Below are 21,251 nucleotides of genomic sequence, written 5' to 3'. Positions count from 1 at the left end.
GATCAAAATGTTTTACAGAGAGCGCCACTTGCATCAAACACTATCTCAATGCTTTTATACAAACGAGAATCGCATTATGGCGATTGTATCAAATTCTTATTATGGTTTTATTTCCGTAAGTTAAAATTTTTCAGTTGAATTCATTTTGATTTGTGCAAGCTAGAGAAACTTATGATTATAGTAGATATTTAAATCGATCAGAGTAGACTATACGATTTATTGTTATATGATTATAAAATTAACGTCCGATTATAGCAAATATTCGTGAGATAAAAAAAAAAAGAAGAAACATTGTGTACGCTTGCGCGTACATATCACAACACCTTGTTTAATGTTCTGCGGATTAGTTGTCGACGATTGTGCATTGACCTTGAGTTGTCCTTGACCTTGGGCGTGTCTTCAACGTACGAAGCAAAGATGACCGTGTCGAACGAGCCCTGACTTAACCTATTCTAGGCTATGTCTCTGTCCTTCGCATACAGACAAAGCCTAGGAGAGGCTAAATCAAATTACTCGGTGTTTTTTTTTTTCACTCCATTAGTATATTTTGCAAAGTAGCTTTAGGTATATATTCGTTAGATTTATGTTCGGATATCCGTTGAATCTCTCTTGTATATATATAAAGAGTGTAAAAAGGAAGCACTGTGTAGCACTCTACGGAACGTTTTTTTTTTTTTTTTTTTTTTTACATATATCTTTCGAATACGTAATCTTTGGTTAGTTTGGTTTAATAGATTAACGAGATGCATTTGCTAAAGTTTTAAGAAACGTTTAGGATAAAATAATATGCAAAATTGATGAAATAACGAAAGTGTAAATATATTTGCAGTGACAATATCAATGGATCAATCATATGGATCGGAGTGTGTTGATTAGATTTAAAAATCGTTTTTTACAGCAGAGGTTAGTCTGTGTGGATCGCAAGGAAATTGTGTCATGCCTAAAAATACGCAAAGCACGCAGGTAAATGTTAAAAGGTCGTACGGACAAGGAATAAAAAAAGCTAAAGGAATTGCACAAGAGAGGTTGATTTGGTATTCAAATCACCAGGTATGCGCCCGCCTCTCTCGTGGCACTGGTGGTAGGTACCGTGTGGTAGTACTAGTCGTAATATGGAGGTCTCTTTCCTCTAGGAATACTTTTTCTCTTCTTTCTTTAACTTCTTGCTTTCACTCGTATTGTAAACTACCTTAACTATTATCAATCAGTTTCTTGCACTGCTTTTGATTCTTTTCTTTTTATTACGTCACCGATTGCAGGATACTCTTTAGAAAGTTTCAACACAAACGAAGTAGATAAAAAAAAAAAAAAAGAGAGAAAACAACATATAGGTAATAGGCACGGAAAGATCGATTGGCAAAAAACTTTAAAAATATATATATTATCTCGTTAATGACGATTATCGATAAATGATATTTTCGAAACCATCCAGGACGAACGTCATTTCTAAGTGAAAAAGAAAAAATCATATCTTTTCACTAAACAATCCGAGAAATACGACGATACACACTTTTTTAAACGAAGAAAAGGAGAATTCGTTGACGACGATGTTCGATCAAGAGATTTCGATGCACGGTCATGCGTTACTTCTTCTCGAAGGAGACTTCAACGGCCGCATATAAGATTGCTTAGCGTTGTGTATCAAGACACATGTCATAGACGTAAATAAGTTTATATACATGTAGAACATACTAGTATGTAAAATATACAAGTATGCAAAATATGCGTATAAAAATAATATTTTCTTCTAATATTCTAAAAATTGTATCTCTTGCTCTTTTTATTCTCTTTCAAACGTATTAACATTCTTTCATTATCGAGAGCGGAATGAAAAAGAAAAAAAAAAAAAAAGAGAGAAAAACAGCAAAAGAAAAACGAAGAAGGAAGAAACTCGTTTATTTTACGTCATAGCGGATAAAAACACTCGCGAAGCTGGATCTCACGGAGTATTAATTCGTTTCATCGATAGATAGATAAAGAAACATAGCGATAATCGTGTGACGCAAAAAGGAAGGATTCGTATCAGCGCACCAATTATAATCCTTTCTTGGGAATCATTCGAGACGATCGTTCTTTAAGAACAATTGTCAACGATTTACGAATACGACGAAAACAAAATTAAAAAAAAAAAAAAAAAAAAAAGAAGAAGAAAACCAAGGCTGTGATATTTTTCCAAACGAAACAAACAAACTTACGGTGTCACGTATTCGAAAGAGTATGAATTTCATTGTACTCGTATCGTTTGTACTCTCGCGATCGTACATAGGTACTTTTTCACAATATTTGTTCTCTCTTTCTTTCTGTTATTTGTCTTTTTCTTTGATTTCTTTTTCTTCGTTCGCAAAGATAAGTAGACGTATCGCGTGCGAAGATAAAATAGCGCCGATGTGAGAGACAAAATCACGAATCGCGATCGGTATGATCCAACAAGACCGGATTGGTCCTCGCGCGTGTTGTCACGGAGAATACGCGCAACGTGTGCGCGCATATCTCGCGGCAACCTGTGCGCGCACTAACCACTAACCGTCGAACCGCGGGAGGCCAAGGTATGCTCGCGAGCGCAACCCAGACGATATATACGTATCTCTACTATGTGCGCGCGTTAAACCACGTGAGACCGGCCAACGTCTTTCCATGGGAACGTCTGGTGGGGGAGGAAGATGGAAAGAAGGAGAAGCTCAACCTACAAGTCGCTCTGTGCATCTCTCTTTCTCTCTCTCTCTATCTCTTTCCCTTCCTCTCTTTTTCTTTCGCAAATTAACCATCACCTCCCGCGATTCGTCACAAAGAAGAAGGCCACCTTAGCTGGCAACCTTTTTGCCAAATCTAGTTTCACGTCGAACGGTCGGATGAGACCATCTCGAGACGCAGTACAATCATTTGCAACCGAGTCAAGGTTTTTACAAAGAAACTTACGATCTTTTTTACTGCATTTTTTTTCTATAGATTCCATTATTATTATTATTATTATTATTATTATTATTATTATTATTATTATTATTATTATTATTACTATTATTGTTCTTTATCATTTTTAAGTGATTCCGATATATCCTCCTTCCTTCGATTCTTCTCTAAATAGCATCTAGATACATATATACGTCATTTTTAAGTGATTACGATATATCCTTCCTTTTATTTTTTTTTTAAATAATATATAATATACATATGCATCTGTAGAATAAGAAAATCTTTCTTCTTTTTACATTTACAGATCCTTTTCCTTCCTTTCTTCCCGTTGCAATCTTTTTTTTTTATTTATTGCTTGTTTCGGTTTCATTTATCGTTGCCATAGTAGTAGTGCTTTCGCCGGGAATAGACATCCGCTTTTTTATTTGCCACCCCGTAGACGACGGTGAATTATCACTCGGCATTCTCGGCGATCTTCGATCGACGAGTTTTTATGAAGGTCGTACGAGCTACAACGGAACGTCGCCGTTGTCGACTGGGCCGCTTACCTCGCTCGACTCGCGTTTGTATGTAGTTAATGCACGTGCTTGCGCCATTCACGGATATATAAGTAGGCCGACACTAGGTAACTATCTCTGTCACAGGTCCTATTCGTACATTTTTACGAGAATTAGAACGACGGAATAGTGCTCGTCGATCTACCTCGAGGACGTGCTAAAAGAAAGGGGAAGGAAACAATCCTTGCGGTCCAGGATACGTTGTCAGGCGTGCATTTTGGGCGCCGGCTTGAATTCCATTTGTCACCTTTTTCGTTCTCACTGAGAAATCGCACCGTATATATTATACGTGTATATATAGGGTGGGGCAATAATTTTGATCACTTCGATCATCTTCGTTCTTTTTATAGATATGAAGAAAGTTTTTTTTATGAAAATGGTATAGTACTGAGAGAGCTATAATATGATAGCAATAATATTTTTATAAGTGGACAAGTAAAGGACATACGAAGGCCAACTAAGTGTTTTTTAATGGAATAATAAGTTCTTGATAGCATTGATCGCTCTCGGCTCGATATTCTTTATAAAAGTTTATTAACTCGTATATATCAAAAAATTATTAGTTTAACAGATATTTTGATTTAAATATTTCTTATTTCTAAGAAGCTATATATGTAGATATAACTAAAATGTAGTAAGAGTAGTAGTAGTAAGTAAATAATTGTAGTAAGAGAGTGATGGTTTCTTAGCTTGCCATACACTATTATTCTTACGCTTATGCATAATAATGGCGTAAGATAAGCGCAAAGTAAGCGCAGAGTAAGCGCAGAGTAAGCGCAGAGTAAGCGCAGAGTAAGCGCAAAGTAAGCGCTAAGTAAGCGCAGAGTAATTGTAGTTGAGTAAGTTAAGAAATCATCACTCTTTTACCACTACTATTTACTTATTATTACTCTTACTATATTTCAATCACATCTGCATATGATGTCTTAGTAATATTTAAATTAAAACCTCCTAATACTAATATTAACATAATATTATTAACAATTCTTTGAATTTCTTTGATATATATGCGTTAAATTTTTTTTTGTATAGAGAATGTCGAACTGTATCAAGCAATACAATCGAACAACATATGAACATATGATCCCATAAAAAAAAAACAGTCAACTTTCATATATCCATACGACATAAAAAATTATTATTTCTGCCACATTATGGCCTCTTTTGATTTTTGTGAAAAAGGTTTCACCATATCTTTAAAAGAACAAAGATATTCAAGGTGATCGAAGTTATTACCCCACCCTATACATATATATATATGTATATATATGTATATATATATGTATGTGTATGTATATATGGATATATATCCTTAGAGATTTTTCTAACGGGTGATCTGTAATTTTTTATTACAGTGATATCGCATGATAATAGGATAGATGAGTATTATGATAAAAATCGAGATATCATTTAGCGATTATCTCTCCCATGAAGTTTCATCATTTTTTTCTTCTATTGTTACTAATTAGATACTATAATTACTCGTAATAGTGTGAATCTCGTAATCTTTGTGTTAAGTAATTTTATATGCATATATTGATTTAATAGTAAGGTTCCTCTTCTGTGTAGATATCTTTCTTCAACAAGTTAAGATACTCGCGGTTGGCTCGGTTAGTATTCCGAATTCTCATTCGCGACTCTTTCATGGAGATGGAGATGGCGGCAACCTACGATAATTTATTAACTAGTCCAGCGAGTCAAACCTGTTGCTCTTCGACCAGCTCGTTTCGTTCTTCGTCACACAGCATGCTCAAAGAAACTGTGTCCTTTAATATCTTTCCGTGTACGAGTGTCGATAAGTTGATTTTTTTTTCCTTTTTTCTTTCCTTTTTTTCTTTTTCAATTATTTCAAGAATTTCGAAATATACAAGTTCGGGTTGGAAAGGTGTTTTTGAGAAAAAATGATGACCTTTGACGGATACTGAGCCGAGTGTAGTCGAGAATATGAAACCGCTATGTAAGATCGCATCATTTTCAAGAGTAATGTACGAACGATCATCGTTCGCTTAATTATGGTTATACAGGCATATAACTCAGTAACATTCACCGACATTTCGTGGTACATATTCCTGTATGTTCGTAAGTCATTGTCGTATGAGGAATTAATGATTACATGCTCCACGTTAATGAGTATGCTTGCTTATAGCATGTACGCTTGCTCGTTAATTTTCAAAGGCCCACTTGCTTCCTTTATTTTAAACCTACCTTTATTTATCTTCTACGAAAGCAAATGAATTCTCTTTCTCATGAAAATGATTATGCATTTAAGCGACTGTAAATCTAAAATTTTGTCGTCGATAGATACATCTATATAAATACATGTAACGTATTCATTTCTTCCAAAGATTTCAAATAAGACTTTTAACCGTGGACGCAAAAGTATTCGTTATATTCAACAAAGCGAATAAATTTATTTCTGTCGAAAAAAAAAAAAGAAAGTTAGTATCTCTGACCTCCTCCTTGATGAAAGGACATTTTACTTGCTAACTGTTCACACAAAATCCGTTCACATAATACCAGTCCAAGGAACCTATTATTAATTTTTAATATTTAAGATCTCCTAGTTTTACTTCGTTATTTATTAAAAAAATTTTCATGTAACGCAGTTTATCGTATTGAAAAGGTGTTAAAGATCAGTTAAGAAGTATCTCAAATTTTATCCTTACGTTAAAACACTTGTGCACGTTCGACGTCATGTTATGATATTTACTCGTACTCTTCGTACAAAACTTGCATACTTACCGGTTTAACGTACAAATATTGAACCGCTAATAGTTCAGTAATCAAAGCTTGAAAATTATTTTTGTAATTGCAAATGACTGTAAAAAAGATTTTTTCTTCTTCTTCTATATTTATATTTATCTACACAATTTCAATGCATTTCCAATTCAAAAAGAGAGAAGTGGTCCAATCGATAGGTCGAAGAAGTGGCCATTTATAATGGCAGACGCGCGAAGAGTAGGTACCATCGTACCGTTGAACGTGTTTCAAGCAAACGAGGTCTTCTTTAGAATACGCTCTTACAAGTGTGTCCTGCCCTGAGGCCTTCGTAATTTTCTTACCCAGATAAGATCGCCCTGGCTAAAAATACTTTCGAGTGTCCGCTCTCAACCAAGTAGGTACGCACCATTGCACCGTACCAAAAGTTTACGATGAATCTGGCGATACCAGAATTTTATTAAGATTACTTGTCACTCGAGACATGCACGTTTAACGGATCCTTTATATATAATTAGATCTACAATCTTTTTTAATCAAAAACTGAATTCATTCGTACAAGACATATAACTTATAATACATCATTCAAATCAAAATTAAAATGAGCAAATTATTTCAACCGAGGAATTAAACATTTCAAATAGACGAAATAAAATTCATCATCAGTCACTAAATTAAATAATTCGTGATAACTATCTATCAAATGATAGCTGATATAATTTAACGATTAATTTTCTAATATAAAATTGAAACGATGCAGAATAAATGCCTAATTGTCATTTACTTCCGGTTTTCCATTTGCAAGACGTACTTGAGATCGCTCTTGCTAGGAGCTATCGACGCGTCTCTTGCAAACGTGGCGAACGTGGGCGTGAATTTTTTTCATAAAGCAAGTTTCACGGATGCTTGAACGCGTATTGGGATCAATGACACGCCCGCAGATATCCTCGTGGTATCCTCTACGACCTACGTAGAGGAGGCATCATGTAGAATTCCAACCACCTTCCTCGAGTTCGCAGCAGGACCTACTGGTTTCTATTTATATACCGTGCAAGACCTTGCAACGGCGTTCGTGCTTACAAACCTTCTCTCCTTCTTCTTCCTTCCCCTCTTTATTCCCCTCTTTCATGCTCTCTTTCTCTCTCTCTCTCTCTCTCTCTCTCTCTCTCTCTCTCTCTTTCTCTCTGTCTCTTACAGGACACACGTTTCGCAGAGTCAAGAGTAGGAAGGTCAGCAACGTATGCAAGATTGTAGATGCATCCGAACGCGCGAATAGCAACGTTCGCGCCTTTTCTATCTCTTGTGAAAAATCAATGTTACTTTTCATTTTTTATCTAGGATCGTTAAGATAATAACATCATTCTCATCTTATCAATTTTTTTTTTCTGTTACGATTGATATTAAAGAGGAATGTAAGATTCGAAAAATTAGTATTAATTTTTAATGAAATAATAAACAACGAATAATTTACTTTTCTTTTTCTTTATTTTTAAATAGATTAGATATTGTTCATACATGAAAATATTGTATGTAATAGTGTATGTAAAAATATTGTATGCTATTCATTATAAATAAGGAAAATACTGCCGTTTTTTACGCGCCTTTTTTAAACTTGCACTATCTTTTTGTCTATGCTAAGTAATCTTCAATATTAATTTTCATTTATAAAATCTTTACATATTGTTCTTTTTTTATTTATTTATACATTAAATATGATGAAAAATATAAATGATTAAAAACGAAAAGTTGAGAAAATGAGAACGTAGTAAATGTATTATTGCGCCATCTCTGAGAATTATTCTGTACTAACGATGAATACGAAGCGAAACAGATTAAATCGTTCTGTTGAAAATTTAGCCCGCTACTGATATATCGTATTTTTCGAATATTTTGTGTATTTTTCAATTATTTTGCATATCTTTATTTAAAACGTATTGATAAAAAAATGGCCGACGGGGTATCACAAATTTTTAATGCGTTTCAAGATTATTTAAATAACGAACAAGAATTACGCGAGGTTTGTATTAATTACATCTTTATCCCAATTTTTTAGGTTAAGTGTAAAAGTATAGCTTTTTATCCTTAATTTATGAACGTTTTTGTGGGAGGCAAATATTTATGAACATTCTTATTTTTTAAAAAATTACTGCCTTTTTATGAATAATATACGCTATAAATTGTTTTATTATAATTTGTATTGACACAAGTAAAGCATATTTGACCATCTCAATTTTATTACATTGAGGTGAATATTTATCTATATATAAAATTATAACTTTGTTAGTGGAAATAAAAATCATGAGTCAAATTAATTAATCAAAAACTTTTAATCGATAATACACAGTCATAATAATTAGATTAATAATAACTCTTTTACAAAAGGAAATCCGTGTTATTGTGAAGGAAATTGAGAAGAGTGCCAGGGATATTCTGATGATACTGCAAAATATTCACAATGAAAATAGTATGGAAGAAAATATAAGTATGTGTTTTTTATATAATATACTCTATGTTGAACGACAAATACATTATATGTTCAAAGCTAATATAATTCTATTACTTTAGTTAATCTTATAATAGTTAGTAATTAAATATTAAATGTTAATAATTTTAAATCAAGTTACTATTTTTTTATTTTAGTTATCTCACAATATTGTGCAAAAGCTAGAGAATTATTTGAAGACGTACGTAAGCAATACGCAAAACTTGTTGAAGTTGTCCCAAAGGATCAGTATTATCGATTTAATGACCAATGGCGTTTTATCACTCAACGATTATGCTACTTAGCTTCATTAACAGTATACTTAGAAGTTAAAGTTTTGGTGACTAAAGAAACTGTTGCTGAAATATTAGGAAGTATATGTCACAAATTTTAATTACACTTTAAAATTTATATTTCTTTACAGAATTTTAATTTCTTCATATTTTCAGTTAAAAATAATAGAGAAGAAGGTTTCCATTTAGATTTAGAAGACTTTCTGATGGGTTTACTTCAGTTATCTGCAGAATTGGTATCTTTATAATTGTATACTCATTTCTTAATAAATGGATAATAAATTTTAATCTTTTAATTCTATTTTTGTAGAGTCGCTTTGCTGTAAATAGTGTCACAAATGGTGATTACAACCGACCCATAGAAATAGCCAAATTTGTAAATGAACTAAATGCAGGTTTTAGACTTCTAAATTTAAAGAATGATGCTCTAAGAAAACGTTTTGATGCTTTGAAGTATGATGTCAAGAAAATTGAAGAAGTAGTTTATGATCTTAGTATTCGTGGTTTAAAACCTATCACACCACCAAGCCCTCAAGAAATTGAATAAGTGATATGATTAATCTGGAGTATTTTATAGTAAGTTGTTTTGATATATATATGACAAAGAAAAGAAACAGAGTAAAAATAACTATATTTAACAGAGTTAACATAACTAATTTTTATATAAGTAATGGAGTATATAATGATACAGTAAATTGTTATGTACAGTAGTATTCAGTCAATGTTTGTTAATATACCGCAACTGGCACATTTTTGTATATCCTGCGGTGTTGAAGCTAAACTTCGTAAAAAATGACTGCTTTAAAATAAGTTATAAGGAAGAAAAATTTATTTCTTATTTATTTGTATTGTATCCAATGCATTTGTAGCTTTATAACCACATTTAATATTCAGAAAATTATTAAACGCATACAGGACCTGTAGAGATTATTTATAAATTATTGTAGTATAAAATAGCCACATATTTTGCTATAATATATTTATACATTAATATATTACAACTTTTTATTTAATTTTCTCTAAAAACTTTGATATAAAAGTAAGTATATATTTTATATAATTATTTTTTCAGTCTTATCATGATTATAAAAATTAGTTGATTATTTAAAATATATTGCAAGAAAGATTAGCACACATGATCAATGATATAAGCAATATTTTGGTCATTATCATGTTTACTTAATTTGTTAATGATAAATATTTTTTTCATTTAATATCATTGTTTTACATATATGTTTTGTGATAGATTCATAATTAATTACAAAATTGTGTGTGTTTTTATATGCATATACATATACATACATACATACATACATACATATATATATATATATAATAAATTTAAATATATAAAATTGTCAAGTGTATAATATTTGATTTATTTTCTTGAGTATATATAATATATTTGTAGATTACAAATCCATGATATGAGTCTTTTTTATTACAAATGCGCACAACCATTAATAGAAAATATTTAATAACCTGTTTGATAATTAAAACTGTTTGGTATGGATTCACCATTTTTATATTTTGCATAGTTTTCTGCAAATAGACTAGCAACATCTTGTGGACGTGTCACACCAGAGATATGTGGTGAAATAGTTACCTATATAAACCAAATAATAATAATATTTATGAAAGCATCAATGTTTCATAGAGTAAAACATATTTATTTATGTAAATTATTCTAACATTCGATAAATTCCATAATTTACTGTTTTTTGGTAATGGTTCTTCTTGAAAAACATCTAAAATTGCAGCACTTATCCATTTGCGTTCCAAAGCATTTAAAAGATCTGCTTCTCTAATAACTGTTCCACGACCAATATTAATAAATACAGCATTATGATCTTTACAATGTTCCAGAATTGTCCCATTTAAAAGTCCAATAGTATTTTTAGTAGAAGGTAATACGTTAATAATATAATCACAGTTTTTTAATATATCTGGTAATAAATCTGTCGTTCTATGTTCATCTATGTAATCCAAATGTTCTTTCAAAGGGGTGCGTGTCATTCCCCAAATTGTAGCCCCAAATATTTTTAAATGTTGTGCAACTGTAGAAAGTATAAATTACTATCTGATTCAAAATCTTTTTTATTGTTTTAATACCGATTAGAAAATAGAGACAGCAATAATATATGTTCTTACTGAATTTTCCAATATTTCCCAATCCTAAAATGCCTATATTTAAATCCCGAATTAATCTATGATTTTTTATTTTACCATCTGTTATCCAGTCTGAATTTTTTTGATTTTCGTATTGCTGTTTCTGATCTCGCTCAAAGTTTACAATCTGTGTTATCACATATTCTGACATTGCTAAGCCAAAACTTTTATCAGAAAAACGTGAAAGAATAAAATCAAATTGTTTATCTTGAATAAATGGATTTAAATAATCCAATCCTGCCCAAGTTGATTGTACCCACTGCAGTTTTGGTAATTTTCCCAAATATGGTATTAATAAATCGCAATCAGCCACCATTATTTCTGCCTTATTGAGTTTTGATAACACATTGTCTTTTTCTAAATAAATGCAATCGATTTTTACCAAAATATAATAACGTGAATAGTTTTATTTATGTATATAATGCGTACCAATATAAAATATAAAGAAAACTAAAATAAATTAACATAAATAAAGTTATCAGAGAATTTGAAATGTTAACATTTCTTATTCACACGATAATATTTGATAATATTTGAATTTAATGCAAATGGATTCCCGCCATGTGCAAAATTTAGAGTGGGGGAATGTGCAATTTCATGTTGTAGTGGATTGGTGGATTACTGTGTTTCGTAGATTTTGACACGTGCTCGGAAGAGCTGTCGTCGCACGCACAACGTAACAAGGTGCAAAGGTACGTTGTTATAGCGATCATGATTTAGTTTAAATACCTGACAAAACATCGTAGATAATTAAATTTGGAAGGTGTGTACGGAGATGATGTGATAACTTTGGAATCGTGGATAAAACTGCGATAACCTGCGCCATGTCATATGCACGAATGCGTGTTCCACCTTCCTGAAAAAACTACGCAAGTCAAACGCGATATTTAACGAATGATTAAAAATTTTCATGAACTATATTTCCGTTGACACGAAAGTATACAATAGTAATTGTAATGGAATTACAAACTTTTTCATCCTTTTTACAATCTATCGGAAAGTATTCATAAACATTCAAGACATTCACGTACTCCTTGAGACATGCGCACCACCTAAAAACAACGAATTTGAATTTATTCATAGAATCTTACAAAATACATTGCTTTTATTTGTGATATCTTTGTATGATTGGCCAGCAAACACCTTTCATAAGTATAACCTTCAAAATTATTTAGATTAAAAATAGAATTTTAAAGATGATTGAAAAATTGTGGAAAAAAGTAAGATGCCTCGCTTTTCTCATAACGTAACTCATACGGAATAACGATAACACAAAGAAAATATATTTTATCATATTTTGTTAATTATTTCAAATACTAACAAAGTAATAACGGGAATTGATACGTAGATCATTTTAGTTCACATTTCTCATAAAGAAAAAGGTAAAGAAAGAAAAAACTTAACGTAAGAATGTTATCGTTACAGAGCGGAAAGGTGAATCGTACGAAGAAGGAAGCTGTCAAATTTTTTATAAAGTAAGAAGCTACAGTGGCACGGGCACAGTGAAAGTAAAAAGAAAAAAAAAATAAAGCACTGAACGACGTACATACATAAAACATGTATTATACGTATGTATCTCTTTCTTTTGTATTCAAAGTTGAGCGCAGGCGGCCATGATGCAGATGTAAAGTTACGATCGCGCGCAACCAGAGCGACGATCCATTCGCGATCGTTGTGAATGCGAATCCGGCTTGTGACTGAGCGCACCTCCAATAGACGCGTAGATTTCGACGGGCCGATTCCCGCGCGACTCACGTCGAATCGCGGAACTGTTTGGGCTGAACGTGTTAAATGGCTGTGCGTCGGCCATGATGGCTTTGAGCAGGGACCGTGTCACGCAAACATGTTTTCAAAGTGATATATTTCGTTTGGTGACTGAGTGACCGTGTTCCAGCGCGATGGCCGGAGAACGATGAGGCCCTGAGCGCTCTCTGTGCCGGGTAATACGGCCTCTGGGCCCCTAAACAGGCCCAATTAAATTCACGTTCCGTAAGCCCGAGGCCCGAGCCGACCCGACTGGCCTCACGGTTCGAGCAGCCAATTTGGTTGTCAACACGCGAGAGTCACTCGCCTCAAGATGAGCAAGCTGTCGTTCAGGGCTCGCGCCCTGGACGTCTCTAAGCCAATGCCGATCTATATGGCTGAAGAATTGCCAGATTTGCCAGATTATTCGGCCATTAATCGCGCAGTGCCCCAAATGCCCAGCGGCATGGAAAAGGAGGAGGAATGCGTAAGTTGACCGTCCAGCCCTCGTTCCAGTATGTTTTCCACGACGGCCATCTTACATTCGATCTTGTTTCGATAAACAACCGCCAGGTGGCATTTGAGATCGTTCTTCTCTTCTTTCATTAGAAATTTCAATTTTTCACCTTTTATTCGTTATTGTTTACCTATTTTTCAAAGCTTTTTATGTGCTAAGAACATCTACGTCTCTACCTTTCTATGATTTGACAGTTGTCACACAATACTTTCTATGAAATAATATTATCAATATAGATGATTCCGATACGAATACTTGTTTTCACTAAAATTTAAATGCTTCTTTTATTTATTATTTTCAAATAGTTTATTTAAACATTCTTCATCTTTCCCTTGTTATTTTACTATCTTACATATTATTAAAAAGTAGAAACAATTTGTACATAGGTCTGTTTTATTTAATCAGCAAAATACTCATTTCTTCCATTATCATTTCTGTAGCTTAAACATTAACTTTTATTTATGTAATAGTTTAATATAATGTCAAAGGCAATAAAGATAAATTCTATTCTATAGTTTTATAATACAAATGAATCAGTTTTTATGGAATGAACTATTTTATATAAATGATATCATAAATTAAGAAGTTATATGAAGATTGGTATATGTAACAAATAAAGCTTCGTTATATATTTTTGATGTTAACCAATATTGATGTTTAATGTAGTTGTTTAGCATAATTTATACAAGTACAGTTAGATAAATTATATGGAAAAAATATTCCAGTTCTGATATGAAATGTATCTGTTATAAGCAATCTTTAAGTTGCTTTAATTTTAATTGATTACATTTGTATTATTGAACAATACAGTTTTGAATTACAATAGTATTTTCAAATAGTGCATATGAAATACATAACAGTATGTATACATATTCATATATCTTCATATATACATAATCATAATACATAAGATGATAAATTCATTTAAATCAAACGTTTTTATTTAATTACTTTTTGAGAAAAGTTAATATTTGGATATATCAATTTTTTCTGTATTATAGAAACTTTTTTATTTCTTACAAATTATGTAAATAATATGTAAACAAATATATATTATTTGTAAACAATATATTATTTTTAACAAATTATTGTAACATATTGGACACAACATATTAAATATTTTGTATACAAATAATATCTTGCAGATATAATCTCTATATATTTGTGCATGCATATTATTTATATTTTTTATTCGAAGGAACATCATCTTCAAAGGGCAATATGCACGGGTTTAATCATTCCTACCCCTGAAGTAACAGACTTGGCAGATGTTGAAGCTTATGACAAAATATATCCTGCTGATTACAAGTTGCCTCGTCAACTTATACATATGCAGCGTAAGTATGCATGAATTTATATATATACACATATATATGTATATTTCTTAGTTAGTACATATAAATCATTAAGTTTGTACATATAAATCATATTTTATTTATTTCAATTTATCATAATATTTATAAAGTAAGATACAATCAAATTTGCTAAAAATTATCCTTTTTTATTTGCAGCCTTTGCAATGGAGCAAGACATACCAGACTATGATATGGATTCAGAAGATGAAAAATGGGTTGCTGTTCAAAGTCGCAAAATGGATCTAACTCCACTTCAGTTTGAAGAGATGATGGATCGTTTAGAAAAGAGTTCAGGCCAAACTGTAGTTACCCTTAATGAAGCTAAAGCACTTTTAAAAGAAGATGATGATCTTATTATTGCAGTTTTTGATTATTGGTTAAACAAACGACTTAAGACAGTAAGCTTTTACCATATTTTTATGACAGTGAAAATAATTGTGTTTTCAGTTTGAGATATATTATTAGAAATAATAATATTATTAAACAGAAAAGATTTAATAAAACATTATATATTTTGCAGCAACATCCTTTATTATTAACTGTAAAAACGGAACATCGGCTTGGTTCGGCTGCTAACAATCCTTATTTAGCATTTAGACGCAGAACAGAAAAAATGCAAACACGTAAGATTCGTAAGAACGATGAAACAAGTTATGAAAAAATGCTCAAGTTACGTAGAGATCTTAGCAGGGCAGTTACTCTCCTCGAAATGGTTAAACGTCGGGAAAAAACGAAACGAGAACATTTGCATCTTACAATAGAAGTTTATGAAAAGAGGTCTGTTCTTATATCATTGATATATTTATTATTTTTCATGTCTAATGTTCAAACAAATAAATTTTTAATTATATATAGGTATCAAGCGCAAGATTTCAATGGTCAGATTCTAGCAGAAGTGTCTGCATTAAAAACTCCAAGACCAGCATTCACTCCACTTTTCACCAATCAATTTGGAGTTCATCAAAATTGGGCAAATAAAGTTTGTAATAAAGTGAGTACTTAGATAATGGATGTATACACTATTCATTCTTTAAAACTAATGATCGAATGTTTATGTATTGTTTCATTAGGATGAAGTTGTAGCTAGAAAAGAAAAGAGGCAATACAAGAAACGAAAACATAAAACGGACAGTAGAGGAGGTAGCCTCGATGAAACTGGTATACGTGGCGGAACAGGCAGTGGAGGAGGTCGAGGAAATCGGACAGGAGTACTTGGAAGTGGGCTGGACCCTCTACTAAGTTCGGATGAAGACAGTCCCCTTCCATCACATTCTCATTCTCAACCTTCTCTTTCTTCAGATAGAGATGATGAGGATACTGCTGATGAAGGCCAATTTGCCTTTCGACGAAATAGGAATAGCACTTATCTACCTGTAAGTATAATACACATTATCTTGAAGATTATAATTTTTACGAATATTCGAATTTTCATGTTATGTATTTTATATGGTATACAATTATTAATTTACAAATTTATTTAAAACTCAGTTTCTCCTTGTAACGTTCTTGCAAGGATGGTAATGAAAATCAGAAGTTCTTTTTTGAAGTACGGAAACAGTTTTAATGTTCATTTTTTCAGGATTGTAGATATAGAGCTTTTCTCTTTGCAGCCCGTATTAGGTGGATTTGGAAATTGGCCTTGGTGTGACAAACATGAAGGAGGTTTGGCTGATAAGAAGTATAGGTTTGCCCTCACCAGCATTAGTAAACCAGTACCTAAATGTATTGGTCTTGCTAGAAGAAGACTTGGTCGAGGTGGCAGGTACTGATGTAGTGATTCACTTGAGGAGATAGCCATTTTTCTTTTTTTGATATTTACTCATGCAATACATTTCAGAGTTATACTAGACCGCTGTACTTCAGATTTGGACGACATGTGGTCTTCTTTAGATTTTACGATACACGAACCAAAACGTGAGGCTTCAAACTCAAATACAACTGCCACAAATAGTACACCTGTCAAGAAAGAATGGTACGAACCTACCAGTTCATATAATAACTATAATATAATATTTTGTTTGTTGCAACTATATATGTTAATTAATATCTATTAATAATTCAAATTAGGCTACACTTTCGACCAAAGACTCCACCTGAGTCAGTGCACAGTCCAAGTGAGGAAAGTAGCGATACAGACTCAGATGTAGAACCAGTGTTGTCTCCATCGAAACCACTTCCATATCCATTCCCACCTGAAGCAACGTCGATATGTGTGGAAGTGGAGCCCGAACGTGTGGGTGACGAGCCACCATTTACTTCGGAATTTAACATTGCAGATTACTTCTCAGTGGATGCTCTATCGGACTTTGATCTTGCGGTAGCAAGTGTCAACGGTAGTGCGTGCGTTAGTGGGTTGTCGGACAATAGCTCCAGCGATTTGCGGACAGACGAGCTGGGCAGCTCACATTTTGTAGTGACACCATTATGCAGCAATCTGTTTGCACAGCCTGTGACACAACAGAGCCGGCCTCAGTGCAGTGGTGGTGGTTCTAGTGTTGTAAATACTTCAAGTTCTTCAATCCCGTCGTCCTCTTCGTGTGTGACCAATCAAGCGACGACACTGAGTACCGTATCAACGCAATGTACGAGTGTTGCGATAGAAACACAGTCGAATTACCAGTCCAGACAACACAGACAATTACCTTATAACAGTAACGCTGCTTCTATATTATCTAAATCTCTGACTAGTCCAACAAATAATAGAAATGGCGGTAATTGTGGCAGTGGTGGAAGTGCAGGAGTTAGAGTGTTTAGTGCAGCCACCACACCTAGTGGTACCATTACAAACTTTGGTAATGGCCATCAAAATGGGCCTTTATCACATATAAGCAACTCAAATAATCTGCCAAACAGTACTCATGTTGTGAACAATCAGCCGACAATAGTTCTACCACAGAAACATCCGCCGTCCAATCTGTTGCCTGGCCTTATCACGCAAAGTAAATTAGCGAGTATTGCAAGACAACAACAGCAACAAACACAGAGTCAGGCACAACAAATCCCAACGTCCGGGGAAATTACGCTTAATAGTAATAGGTAAGCATTTATCTAAATAAATAATTTAATTTCTTTTTTTTAATTATTTTAATAATTCTTATTATAATAAATTTTTTAGTCATAGTGAAATTCTTTTTAATTAATTAAATTAGATTGATTATAAATCGAAATATGCTAAATAATTGAATAATATTCATTTATTAAAAATATAAAGTATTCAATATATATGCTAGATCACCTCTATTATGTTTTATAGTGAAAGTTTGAATCTGGAGGTGGATGGAGTGGAAAATTCACCCTGTGAGACCAAATCACAACAGCAACAACTTGTCCGGGCAAATAAAACTAATTCATTGGCAATGGAAGTGACATGATGCCTACTATTGGCACCCCTGTTGCTACCAACGCGTTATCGGGGGCTTTGCTAATTTTATCTTGCCCATGTCTGCCTGACTATGGGAAGTGGATATTGACGTATTGTTTAATGCAAATAGTGGTACGGCTGAGTACAATTGCAAAATTGTTTTGATCAGTTCTCTTCTGTGGCGAAACTATGATTATCAGAATAGTATAAATGTTATAGAAAATATTGCCTTTAGCTCTGGCCTGAAAAAAGAAAAAAAAAAAAAAACATTTTAATTAATTAATTTTTTTTTTTCTTTTCTTATTGAATCAACAGTCAGTCTGTATTATGCAAATCATGGATTAATAATCATATCATAATATACATGTTATTTTTGGAAAAATGAAATTATATTTCAGAAATTCAGTTCTCTAAAATTAATGAAAATTTCTGTGGTAATTTTCTATGCTTTTTACATAAAGAAGGAATATTTAACAAATTACGATATACGGTTTCTTTTTCTTTGTACATAAATATGTATTTATTGATTGTACAAAGAATGACATATTCTTCTTCATATGTTATAATTAAAATTTGTAAAACAAATGCAGTCAGAATGAATTAAGTTAAATTCATTTAAGTTAATTAGTGCTACGAAATTGAAACAGTACCAGTATAACAAATTACAAACATAATTTATTTATTTATACATATGTTTCCAAAGGATCATAACATTGTTATTGATTATTATTATTATTATTATTTCTTTTTTTATATTTGAGAGTTCAACACTCTAAGATTATACGCAGTGCAAAAAAAAAATTGTCATGTATTAAAGCTAATAGAAACTAATAGAATCCTGTAATCTGGTTAATTCTATTTGTGTACAAAAACAATACTAAAAATGTATCTCATAATCACTGCTTATGTCACAAGCTTTCTCAAACACAGCATTCATTAGAAACAAATGTAAGGAGCAGTACAATATAACTCCACAGAAGTAAGAACAATCAGTTTATAGTATGTTTTATAAATAATTTGCATATATGACAAATTCTTGACATAAAATCTTATGCAAATTTATTGGAAATTATATTTTCCTTAGATTGTATAATATATATAATCTTTTCAAGATTTCTGCTGCAAGTTCGTCACACATAAAAAAAATTTGTAATTACTTGTACAATTATAAATCCAAAAATAATAATTTTATTCTACTTATTGCAATTGAAAAACTATTTAGAAGCAGAGAAAAGAATAATGTATTTTTTTATTACATTACATAATTATTTCATTGCTGTACATAGATTTGTTTTGAGTACCATGTTTTAAAGAAGCTGTTTCTTTATATATCTCATAATATATTAAAACGCTTGAAGGCTGTGAAATATTAAAGCTATTACTGTCAGGTAATTTCAAAGAACATTAAATATCTTTGTATGCAAGATGCATGATTGGTGAATATATTATATATGTATGAGTTTTTGTATTACTAGATGACAACAGATTATATCGAAAAATAAGTAGAGTCTAATTTTATTCAAATGTTGCGTTTGAGGAGCTTGTATTACACAAAATTGTGAAGGAATGCTATCTTTAGAATACCTATATAAGGACTCATAAGTCTTTCGTGTTAGTAATTGCAAAACATATATTATGAATTAGACCCTCAAAAAAAGGTATTCATCTGTTAGCAAGATGTGAGAAATTACAAAAGAAAAATTTATTTCCAAATAATATATTTGCAAAAAATAGAATTTTTTCTTTCAATCATTTATATGTATCTCTTCTATGTAGTAACTGTATATTCTTGTTAAGAAAAATTATTACCTATGAATACTAATGCATAGGTAAAAAGTCTTGAATTTCCATGTATCACACATTTGTGATGCTCTCTCTTCCTCTTAGCATCTTTTATATGACTGTCTCCCTTTATGTACAATTTTATTGGTGTACCAAGATAAAATGTTAAGGGCAAATATTTTTTATAAAGGACAAGAATAGAATTAAACATGTTTTATTTTGGATGTAACAATTTTTAAAAAAAAGGAACAATAATTGTGACAGTGACAGAGAATCAGTTAATTTCTATGTTCTCTTTCATTTCTAATTTAAAAATATAATTTACTTTGCATGTGATTATTCTACAAAATTCATTTTTATATGTTTATAGCTTTACTTTTTCATTATGTTCAGAAAAAACAATATAATATATTGAAAACATAATGAAATTCAAAGTAAGCTATTATATTTCTCAACTCATAATTGTAACAATGTTCACTATGTAATCTTGTGTAAAGTCAAATAACACTGTATTTTATGATATTGTGAAAAATATTGTGATAATTCAAATTCAAAGCAATTTATGCAAAATATAGGCCATTGCTCAACTAATAATTTATCGTTATTAAAAATATAAAAATATATGTCAAAAATAATCTCATAAACTTTTCACATGTTTAAATATTGTTTTTTCTCAATGAACAATGAAAATGCTTAGTGCCAGCCGTAACGCAAGATAAGAAGTATGATTATGGTGCAAATGTTTCAAATTGTAGGGAGACTTCTTAAAATCATAATAAGAAACAAACAAAAAAAGATATATTGTACATATAAAAATAATTACGCTTACTGTATCTCTTACTTTTAGGTAATTAACTAAATAATTGTAATTAATGTTGTTGTGGTAGGCACACAGCGATGTGTATGAAAAATTTATGAATTCAAAACAATTTTAGAGAAGGAGTAATAAAGAAATTTTATCCTGGATAGAACTTATTATTTTGTAAAAGAACACTTGCCTATAATATTATCTAACATTTTCTAAAATTTAATTTCTGCTCCATATTTGTACATACATTTTAGAAACATGATTATTTCTCTCGTTTTTCTCAAATTTATCATTAAGCAAGAAGGTTCTATTTTTTTTCACATCCTCATCTGTACATGGTATATTAGTAATACCACTAATTCCTTGTCAATTTTTGGCATTTACTTATACATTTAAATTTATTATTATATGTTGGGAATCTTCTGCTAAATGAATGTATGAGAAGGACAAGTGATGTTTGGAGAATTATCCAAAAAGATTCTTGTAAAAAATAATTTGTTTATTTAGTTGAAACGCTTTAAACGAAATATAGTGGTACATGGATTTTTATATAAAA

At 31.6% G+C, this 21,251-nt stretch overlaps 3 protein-coding genes across 6 annotated transcripts; 2 read left to right on the top strand and 1 right to left on the bottom strand.

Moving 5' to 3' along the window:
• Positions 1-8,006: 8,006 nt before the first annotated feature.
• Positions 8,007-9,955, top strand: LOC122630931 (translin). The gene is made up of 5 exons (XM_043816000.1): positions 8,007-8,202; positions 8,568-8,667; positions 8,826-9,041; positions 9,117-9,196; positions 9,271-9,955. Exons 1-5 carry the CDS (start codon positions 8,131-8,133, stop codon positions 9,505-9,507), a joined length of 705 nt encoding a protein of 234 aa, XP_043671935.1. The 5' UTR covers positions 8,007-8,130; the 3' UTR covers positions 9,508-9,955.
• A 363-nt stretch (positions 9,956-10,318) lies between these two features.
• On the bottom strand, positions 10,319-12,812 carry LOC122626898 (glyoxylate/hydroxypyruvate reductase A-like). Of its 4 annotated transcripts, none has more exons than XM_043807455.1 (6): positions 12,680-12,812; positions 12,100-12,181; positions 11,859-11,994; positions 11,112-11,486; positions 10,653-11,017; positions 10,319-10,566 (listed from the first exon to the last, which is right to left on the bottom strand). In XM_043807455.1, coding segments are annotated over exons 1-6 (1,092 nt in total). In that variant the 5' UTR covers positions 12,682-12,812; the 3' UTR covers positions 10,319-10,434. The 4 variants fall into 4 exon arrangements, with proteins under 4 accessions (XP_043663390.1, XP_043663400.1, XP_043663380.1 ...); XM_043807465.1 differs by having other exon boundaries at positions 12,676-12,798; XM_043807445.1 differs by lacking the exon at positions 12,680-12,812 and having other exon boundaries at positions 12,100-12,301.
• Positions 12,813-13,206: 394 nt separating this feature from the next.
• Positions 13,207-21,251, top strand: LOC122626892 (enhancer of polycomb homolog 1). The gene is made up of 10 exons (XM_043807430.1): positions 13,207-13,359; positions 14,588-14,726; positions 14,901-15,142; positions 15,265-15,521; positions 15,600-15,735; positions 15,815-16,117; positions 16,355-16,506; positions 16,582-16,716; positions 16,812-17,780; positions 17,998-21,251. The coding sequence occupies exons 1-10, from the start codon at positions 13,207-13,209 to the stop codon at positions 18,113-18,115; spliced, it is 2,604 nt and encodes an 867-aa protein (XP_043663365.1). The 3' UTR covers positions 18,116-21,251.

This window comes from Vespula pensylvanica, chromosome 1, assembly GCF_014466175.1.
Source record: "Vespula pensylvanica isolate Volc-1 chromosome 1, ASM1446617v1, whole genome shotgun sequence".
Classification (NCBI taxonomy): Eukaryota; Metazoa; Arthropoda; class Insecta; order Hymenoptera; family Vespidae; genus Vespula; species Vespula pensylvanica.
This window is presented reverse-complemented; position numbering and strand designations above follow the sequence as displayed.

Excerpts from the sequence above, each read along its gene's own strand:
- LOC122630931 (XM_043816000.1), top strand. The coding sequence starts at position 8,131 with ATGGCCGACGGGGTATCACAAATTTTTAATGCGTTTCAAGATTATTTA. Across the intron at positions 8,203-8,567 it reads ACGAACAAGAATTACGCGAG|GAAATCCGTGTTATTGTGAA; the intron begins GTTTGTATTAAT and ends CTTTTACAAAAG. Across the intron at positions 9,197-9,270 it reads TTCAGTTATCTGCAGAATTG|AGTCGCTTTGCTGTAAATAG; the intron begins GTATCTTTATAA and ends CTATTTTTGTAG.
- LOC122626898 (XM_043807445.1), bottom strand. The coding sequence starts at position 12,210 with ATGAATAAATTCAAATTCGTTGTTTTTAGGTGGTGCGCATGTCTCAAG. Across the intron at positions 11,018-11,111 it reads GGGAAATATTGGAAAATTCA|TTGCACAACATTTAAAAATA; the intron begins GTAAGAACATAT and ends TACTTTCTACAG. Across the intron at positions 10,567-10,652 it reads AATTATGGAATTTATCGAAT|GTAACTATTTCACCACATAT; the intron begins GTTAGAATAATT and ends TGGTTTATATAG.
- LOC122626892 (XM_043807430.1), top strand. The coding sequence starts at position 13,207 with ATGAGCAAGCTGTCGTTCAGGGCTCGCGCCCTGGACGTCTCTAAGCCA. Across the intron at positions 15,522-15,599 it reads ATAGAAGTTTATGAAAAGAG|GTATCAAGCGCAAGATTTCA; the intron begins GTCTGTTCTTAT and ends AATTATATATAG. Across the intron at positions 16,507-16,581 it reads AGACTTGGTCGAGGTGGCAG|AGTTATACTAGACCGCTGTA; the intron begins GTACTGATGTAG and ends AATACATTTCAG.